At 51.7% G+C, this 8937-nt stretch overlaps 1 protein-coding gene across 2 annotated transcripts in view; it reads left to right on the forward strand.

Annotated features, from left to right (window-relative positions):
* Window positions 1-8937, forward strand: part of Map4k1 (mitogen-activated protein kinase kinase kinase kinase 1) — a 20650-nt gene that overhangs the window by 4781 nt on the left and 6932 nt on the right. For both annotated transcript variants that reach the window (XM_021202926.1, XM_029539893.1), the window contains exons 9-21: window positions 520-651; window positions 1036-1098; window positions 1195-1276; window positions 1824-1937; window positions 2126-2204; window positions 3633-3691; window positions 3780-3823; window positions 3912-3956; window positions 5629-5671; window positions 6223-6385; window positions 6460-6542; window positions 7729-7752; window positions 8333-8417. In XM_021202926.1, coding sequence (XP_021058585.1) covers window positions 520-651; window positions 1036-1098; window positions 1195-1276; window positions 1824-1937; window positions 2126-2204; window positions 3633-3691; window positions 3780-3823; window positions 3912-3956; window positions 5629-5671; window positions 6223-6385; window positions 6460-6542; window positions 7729-7752; window positions 8333-8417 — 1016 coding nt within the window. The remainder of the gene's footprint in view (window positions 1-519; window positions 652-1035; window positions 1099-1194; window positions 1277-1823; window positions 1938-2125; window positions 2205-3632; window positions 3692-3779; window positions 3824-3911; window positions 3957-5628; window positions 5672-6222; window positions 6386-6459; window positions 6543-7728; window positions 7753-8332; window positions 8418-8937) is intronic.

Here is an 8937-nt window from a genome sequence, read left to right on the forward strand (position 1 = left end):
TATGTGTGTGTGTGTGGTGGTGGTGGTGTTTTGTTGTCATTGTTAACAACACAGGTTCTCCCATAGCTCAGGCTGGCCTTGAACTCCCGGTTCTTCTGTCTCCAGTTCCCAGAGTTTAGGATTTCACGCATGCGCCATCACTGCACCCAGCTTGGGTTGGTTTGCACCCTTTGATCCCTATCTCTCCACCACTCTCTTTATCTATTTCTGTGATTTCTGAGCCGGTGGCTCTGAGGCTTTGCTTTGACTGAAGCTAGGTTCTAAACCATTACTGTGTCTCCTTTCTCCCCTCTCTCCCACTTTTCAGTCAGTGCCTCACTCCATAGCCCAGGCTGGCCTCAGACTCCTGCTTTAGCCTCCAGAGTGCTCCTGAGCACACCCACACTCTCCCTTTCTAACTCCTTCTGCAACTTTGTCTTGGTACCCTTCTCCCCTGCTGTCTGTGCCCCCATTTCCCCTCGCCCCACCTCTCTCCCGCCCCTGGGCCACTTCTTGCTCTCTGAGGGTCTCCGCCCACAGGATGGCTCCAGAGGTGGCAGCGGTGGCCCTGAAGGGTGGATACAATGAGCTGTGTGACATCTGGTCTCTTGGCATCACGGCCATCGAGCTGGCTGAGCTTCAGCCCCCTCTCTTTGACGTGCACCCTCTCAGGTAAAGGGCTTGACTTCTCAAGTGCTGGCATTACACGTGTGGCCCTCCATGCACAGCAAGACATTCCCACCTGGAGACTCATAAACTCCCAGAGGTTGCCCGCCCAGCCAAGCATGGCTGCCTTGTCCCAGCACTCAGGTAGCTGAGGCAGGAGGTTGGGAACTTGAGGCTGGCCTGAGCTACATGACAAATCAACACTAGAGTCACAGGCATGCTGACTTTTTTATAGGGGATCTGGGGATTTGAACTCAGATCCTCAGGCTTGCATAGCAAGTGCTCTTACCTACTGAACCATTTCCCTTGTCCTCTTTCCATGGGGAACTCCTGGAACTATGAGGTCTGTCCCCATGGATTTGAATCCCATGTTCTTCCCTACTGATCTAGGGTTCTCTTCCTCATGACCAAAAGCGGGTACCAGCCTCCTCGGCTAAAGGAAAAGGGCAGATGGTAAGGGAGGTGACAAGTGTGGGAAGAGGGAGGGTGTGCGGGGTGAGGAGAAGGACTCCAACCCCTTCATACCAGACCTGGCTTCTTCCTCCCAAGGTCATCTTCCTTCCACAACTTTGTCAAAGTCACCCTCACTAAGAACTCCAAGAAACGCCCCAGTGCTACCAAGATGCTCAGTGTAAGCCATACCCCTCCCGACCCTGCTCCTTCAGCCCAGGGTTACTGAGTCTTCCCCAACTCACAGAGCTGTATATAGAACCCTGGACCCCTTCAAAACCCCTCGTCCCTCAGAATTCCCCAGGACTCTACCCACAGGACCTTCCAAACTGTACAGGGAGATCCAGGCCTCAGGGCACAAGTCTATAGTCTCAGCACTAAGGAGGTAGAAATAGGAAGATCAGAAATTCAAAGCCATCTTTAGTTACATAGAGAATTTGAGGTTAGCCTGAGCTACATGAGACCCTGTCACAAAAATAAAACTCAAACCAAATTAATACCCAAATATTTCTTATATGTTTCCTAGTGCTTATTCCCCCCCTCTGTGTATGTGTATGTATGTGTGTGTGTATGTATGTGTGTATTTCATTTCATTTGTTTGTCTTGTTATGGTCTCATATTAGCCCAGGCTAGCCTCATATTTGCTATATAGCCAAGAATGACCTTAGACTCTTGAGAGTCCTGCCGGCCCACTGTGCCATCCCTCTGACCCCTGTCCCCTCTCTCAGCATCAGCTGGTGTCCCAGCCAGGGCTGAACAGAGGCCTGATCTTGGATCTTCTTGACAAAATGAAGAATCCTGGGAAGGGGCTGCCTGTTGAAATTGAAGATGAGGAGCCTGAGGTGAGGGCCTTTGTAGAAAAGGGCATGCCAGGACCAGGAGAGGCCTCTGGAAGCACATATTAGGGGGAAAATGGTGTGAGGACAGGAAGCCTGGCAGGGTTCTAAGAGCGAGGGTGTGAGGTGGGCTCACAGCGTGATGGAGGGCTGCAGAAGGCTGTGAGCCCTGACGTGGCTACCCTTCTGCCCAGCCACCCCCTGCCATCCCTCGGCGGATCCGATCTACCTACAGGGCCAGCTCATTGGGGATCCCAGACGCAGACTGCTGCCGTGAGTAGAGGACCCTACAGTATGGGGCCACCTAGCACACTGTCTGACCAGCAGGGGCTCAAATCCCAAGAAATGTGTAGCCATGAAACTCTCAAACTGACCGACCGTAGGGTCCCCTCTCCCCAATCCCCTCTCCTCTGTCCCCAGACACCACCTTCCAGCTCTGACCCAAAGGAAACCTCAAGAATGGGTCTAAAGACATGGCAGTGCACACCAGGAATCCCAGCATTCTGGATGACCATTGGGAGTTCAGGGTTGCCTGGTTTATGTAATGACTTACAGGCCAGGGTGACACAGTGAGACCTTGTCTCAAAACAAAGCCATTAAAAGAAGCAAGAGCCAAACCAAACCAACCAACCAAACAAACAAACCAAAGAGCTCCACAAAGACCAAAACCAACCCAAAAACCCATAAGAACGGGCTGGGCTATACAACTCAATGGTAGGCTACTTACCTCACATACACGAGGTCCTAGGCTGAAGTTCAGCTGTGATCCCAGCACTTGGGCAGCGGAGGCAGGAAAGTCAGAACGTCATGGTCACACATGTGTGGCCTGCCTTAAAAAAATAAACAGGAGGGCCAGTGAGATGGCTCAGTAGGCAAGGGGGCTTGCTGCTAAGGCTAATGACCTGAACCCATGTGTGGAAGGATAGAACCAACCTCCGAAAGTTGTCCTCTGATGTAACTTTTTGTACATTAAAAGAAAGAAAGAGCCTGTGGTCATGGCGCAAACCTTCACTCCCAGCATTCTGGAGGCGGAGGCAGACAGATCTGCGAGGCCAGCCTGGTCTACAGAGTGAGTTCCAGGTCAGCCAGGGCTACACAGAGAAACTGGTCTTGAAAAACTAAAACAAAACCCCAAAACCAACCAACCAAAGGGAAAAAAAAACAAAACAAAAAACAAAACCCACCACCACAACAAAATCTGCCAGAACTCCTAATACCTACTTAACTCCCAAAACACAAACGCCTCACAGCTACCACCCCTGGGTCCCCAAACAAGAAGTAAACAAAGGCCCCTCCCACAAGGGACAGGAGCCATCCTTAAGGTCCTGGCTCCAGCCCCGCCCCTCCCTGCCTCCACCCACATTCTTTTTCTTTCTTTTTTGGTTTTTTAGGACTTGGTTTCTCTGTGTAGCCCTGGCTGCCCTGGAACTCACTCTGTAGACCAGGCTGGCCTCAAACTCAGAAATCTGCCTGCCTCTGCCTCCCCAGTGCTGGGATTAAAGGCGTGCGCTACCACTGCCTGGCCCACTTTCTTTTTCATCCTAACTCGCTACCCCACCCTTTACTGGGTTGTCTCCGCCCACTTCCCTGCCCCACCCTCACTGGGTTGTCTCCGCCCACTTCCCTGCCCCACCCTCACTGGGTTGTCTCCGCCCACTTCCCTGCCCCACCCTCACTGGATTGTCTCCGCCCACTTCCCAGGGCGGCAAATGGAGTTCCAGAGGCCCAGATGCGTGGACTGCAGATCTCAGGCTGAAACTGTGAGCGGACCCCTGTCCTCTGCCCACATGCATTTCCCGTCCCCTCGTTCCTGCCCTGAGCTGGGCTTACTCTTTCCTCATCCCACAGGTTCGCTTACATCCCCCTGCAGACTTCAGGAGCACCAGTCCCAGGTCCAGGACCCTCCCCATCCTCCGGGCTGGAGGGGAGGGGGAGGGGTTATGTGGGAGCCACCTGAGGCTCATGCCTGTCATTCTTCAGGAGTCAGCTGTCAGATTCTGATGACGACTATGATGATGTGGACATGTAAGACCCCCATGAACCCCTCACTGCCGCTCCTCAGCACCTGAGAACCCCGGCCTTGGGTTTTCCCAAGCTCTACCCCAGACGCCCACCTTTCCTAATCTTATCACCCCAATGTTAGAGCTCTGATGACCCTCAGTGCAGCCCCCTCCTTCCCTCCTCTTCTCCATCCGTGCTCTCCAAGCCCATTGGACCCTCTACCTTCACCTCTGACCCCTGGACTCCCTCCCCCCATCGCAATTCCAACGCTACCTTCCCTTCTCCAAACCTCCTCTTCCTCCTTCAGGTTGACCTTAAGGTTTCCCACTCATGACACAAGCATTTTACCACTGAGCCACACCCACAGCCCCTCCACAGTGCAGTCTAGGCAAGTGCTCTATCACTGAGCTACATCTTCAGCTCTTTTTTACTTAAACAAACAAACAAACAAACAAAAACAACAAAAAAAATTTTTTAGATTTATTCTCTGTTTGGTGTTTTGCCTGGGCCACATTCGTTCCTGCTTCATTCAATAGCCAGTAGAGGGCGATAGATCCCCAGAACTGAAGTTAAGGCTGTTGTGAGCTGCTGCGTGGGTGCTGGGAACCCAGGTCCTCTGCTAGAATAGCGAGTTTTCTTAACCACTGAGTCATCTCTCTATAAAAATAATTTTTTTTTAAAGCCAGGAGTGGTAGTATACACCATTAGTCCCAGCACTCGGGGCAGAGGCAGGCAAATCTCTGAGTTCGAGGCCAGCCTGGTCTACAGAGTGAGTTCCAGGGCAGCCAGGGCTACACAGAGAAACCCTGTCTGGAAAAAAAACAGAGAAAAAAAAAAAAGAAAACTTGAAATAGAATCTCATTATGTAGCCCCAGCTCTATATTTAGACCAGGCTGGCCCTACACACAGAGATCTAACTACCTCTGCATCTCCCAGGCTAGCCGCTTCTACTTCTTAATTAGATACAAGGTGACACCAAGTTGTGCAGGCTGGAACTGAATTCATTCTGTAGCCCAGGCAATTCTCCTGCCTCAGCTTTTTAAGTAGCTGGGTATTACTTGCCCAACCAGGCCTGGCTCCTTCTATTTTTTATTTAATCCCCAGCTTGGGTCTTTTAGCTGCCCTCAGGCCCAGGCCTGACCACACTTGCTCATCCCAGCTCTGGCATCTCACCCCCTTCCTAGGCTCAGACACCTTGAGCTACCTCCCTCACTAAGCTTCAACCCCAGCCTTCTCCCCCAGGTCTTGTCGTTTTCTCACCCAGCTTCCCTCTGTAGCCTGCATTGCTCTTGAACTCTCTCAATCCTCCTGCCTCTGCTTTCTAGGAAGTGAGATTACAGGCTTGTGACTGGAGGCCTAACCTCAGACTAAAATTTTAACCCATGGACATTTCCTACCTGCCAGGGTCTGCACCCCAGCAGTCATCCAGACTCCCCACATTCTCCTTGTCCTGGCTCAGGGACAGTCTCCAAGCCTGCCCCTGTTTGTTCCCTACCTTCTGTGTGTGGGTACGAGGGGTGGAGCATGAGGAGTGAAGCAGGACTTCTTGTGGACACCATGTAAAAGCTCAGCGCTGCTATTGCTGTTTATTGCCATGGCTCTAAGTCACCCTTCCCCCACTGCCCAGGCCACAAGCCTGACACATCCTATCCTGTCCCTTGCACCCACACCTGCTCACCCTGTCTTTGTGTTTCAGCCCTGCCCCTTCAGAGAACATACCTCCTCCTCTGCCCCCCAAGGTGAGGCCCTGGGAATCCTGAGGCCAAGTCCTTTGATGGGTTTAAACGTTTAGAGTTTGAAGCCGGGGGGTGTTTGAATATTACAGAAAGCTTAAGAACTTGGGGTTCTGGATGGATGTATAGAAACTCCATTGGAACTGGGTGTGGTGTTGCATTCAGGGAGCGGAGGCAGGAAGATCAAGAGTTCAAGATCATCCTTAGCTGTGTAGCAGTTTCAAGGCCAGCCTGGGCTACACAGTGACATAGCAAGACACTGTCTCAAAACAAAATCTGTTTGTTTAAAGCAAGGCTGGGTGTTGGGGTGTCTGGAGCGGTGTGGGTAGAGTGGGAGCTGGTGCCCAGCGTGAACCCTTTGTTTTCTGGGGTGTGATGATGTTCCTTCTCATGGGGACATGGGTCTTGGAAATGGTGGAACCAAGGCAGGATGTCCTGGGGAGGGTCATAGATATGACTAATTCTTGGTCTTGGAGGAGGCAGGGATTGGGGTACGAGGTACACTGTCTTCTGGAACCTCTTGTGTATCTATTTCTCCCATACTCCTGTCTCTGTAGCCCAAGTTTCGGTCTCCATCGGATGATGGTTCTGGAGGAATTAGGGACGACGGGCAACTGAGCCCAGGGGTGCTGGTCCGGTGTGCGAGTGGGCCCCCTCCACGTACCCCCCGACCTGGACCTCCCCCAGCGACCCGCAGCCCTCACCTCACAGCTCGTTCAGGTACCAGGACGGCCTGGGGAGGAAGATAGGCAGGGGGAAGTCTCCTGGCCTGATGTGGCTTCAACTCCCACCAGATCCCTCACTGTGGACTCCAGCTGCTCTGGAGCCAGGCCAGCCCCCACTCGTACCCCCAAGGAAGGAAAAGATGAGGGGAAAGGTAAGAGCCATCTACCAGTCTCAGGACGGACAGGCTGGGGCCGCCCAGTGGAAGATGTGGTGGCATCTGATAGGTGACATTTATGGAGTCCTTCGTCTGTCAGACTTGATCTTGTGGGATGTGTGTGTGTAGGTGGGTGGGTGGTGTATGCTTGGGCATGTGTGTAGATGCATACGTGGAGGCCAGAGGAGGTGGCCTGCTTTACCCACGCTCCATCTTATTTCTTGGAGACAGAGCATCAGCCTGAACTTGTTGCCAGACTGGTGGCCAGCAAGCCTCAGTGATCCTCCGGTCTCGGGGGTTACAGAGGACCAGTCACGCCTGCTTTTTAACATGGGCACTGGGAGTCTGAACTCAGCTCTTCACAGCCAGTGCTTTCCTGCTGAGCCCGACCTTATGTCTTCATAAAGTACAAACCTTCATACGTGAAAATAGATATCGCCTACTCTGTGGTGGCCACACACTTGGGGACAGGGGTGGGGGTGGGGGCGCTGAGGCAGGACAGTGCGGAGCTGCAGGGCTGAGAGGGTAGCTGAGCTCTTCCTGTTAGTTTTCCCATCACTCTGATAGAAAGCCAACCAAAACCAGCCTGGGGAGGAAAGGGCTTGCTGGGCTTCCATTTCCAGTTCACACTGTGCAGAGGAGCCAGGGCAGGAGCCTGGAGGCAGGAACTGAAGCAGAGGCTAAGGAGGGACGTTGTTTTCTGCCTTGCTCCTCAGAGCTCGCTCAGCTTGCTTTTCTTTACAACCCAAGTCCCCTGCCCAAGAGTGGTACCACCCAAACTGGACTGGGCCCTCACCCTCTCCCATTAATTGGTAGTAGTAGTCGTCGTTGTCGTCGCCGTGTCCCACCATCTGGTTGAAGCATTTTCTCAGTTATGGCACCTTCTTTCTAAATAAATCTAGCTTGTGTCAAGTTGACAAAAGGACTGCTCATCATCAGCAGAAGACTTCCCTAGAATTCTGCTGTGGAAGATTAGGGCAGTAACTAGCCTAGTCCAGTTCAACAGTGAGGAGCTGGGGGTGTGGCTCAGTGGAAGAGAACTTAGCTGCTAAGTGCAAAGCCTTGCTTTCTGTATCCATTACCTGCAAAGGTAGGAGAGGGGGAGAGGTTCTAGGCCAAGTGGGGTACATAGTGAAACTCTGGAGGAGGGGAATCCTAGAGGCGGCTGTTTTCTGATCCACAGATGGAGAACGAGAAGCGCCGAGAGGTAAGTAGTTTACTCGGGGCTGAATATAAGACATTCCCCTTTATCCATGGAGGGTCCACTTCAGGGTCCCCAGTGGGGCCTCAGACTGGCTAGTACCCAATCAATCCTATATTTTCCACCAATATACATATTTATGGGGGGGTTCATTGATCGGCAAAATAAGAGATTTACTGAAGGATCAGTGTGTGGTAGTATACACCTGTAATACCTATCACTTTGGAAGTGCAAGCAAGAGGGTCAGGAGTTGAGAGCCAGCCTAGGTTACATATAGAATCTAAGGCCAGCCTGGGCTACAATGAGACATTGTCTAAAAACCAAAAAACAACAACAACAACAAAAAAAAACAAAACAAAACTAAAACAAATATTTTCGTTTTTCAAATCTCTCATGTAATATGTTTTGGACCATACCTAACCATGGTAAATGAGACTGTGAAAGGCAGAACCACAGATTTGGAGGGAGGGGTGGGTAGAGTGGGTGTAGTGGGGGGTTATATGCCTCGGAGGCACGGGCAGATTCTGAACTCTTCACCTTCCTGTCCTCTGCCCACTGCTGCTGCCCACTGGCCATGGCCATCCAGAAATATCCCCTTCTTGTGAAATTATTCAACGGCTGTCCCCTCCAGATCCACAGCACAGCTGCCTGGACACATCCCTCTACGAAAGGTGGGCATTCAGGAGTCCCAGGAGAGCCTGGGTAAGGAGCCAGGCAGGAAGGACAGGACCCTAATGGGAGCACAGAGACACAGGCAGATATTGTTTCTTTGCTTTTTTAAAGACTTATTTATTATTATATCTAAGTACACTGTAGCTGTCTTCTGATCTACCAAAAGAGGGCGTCAGATTTCATTAAGGATGGTTGTGAGCCACTACCTGGTTGCTGGGATTTGACTTCAGGACCTTTGGCAGAGCAGTCAGTCGTCTTAACCACTGAGCCATCTCTCCAATCCCAGGCTATTGTTTTAATTTTATGTGTGAATGGTTTTACCTGCACGTACACCTGTCCATCACATGGGCAGTGTTGACAGAGGCCAGAAGAGGGCGCTTGTATCTTCTGGAACTGGAGTTAACTGGTTGTTGACTACCATGTGGGTGCTGGGAACTGAACCCAAGTCCTCTGCAAGAGCAGTCAGTGCTCTTGACCACTGAGCCACCTCTCTAGCCCCAGGAAGTTCTTTTTTTTTTT

The sequence above is a fragment of the Mus pahari genome, chromosome 1, assembly GCF_900095145.1.
Source record: "Mus pahari chromosome 1, PAHARI_EIJ_v1.1, whole genome shotgun sequence".
Classification (NCBI taxonomy): Eukaryota; Metazoa; Chordata; class Mammalia; order Rodentia; family Muridae; genus Mus; species Mus pahari.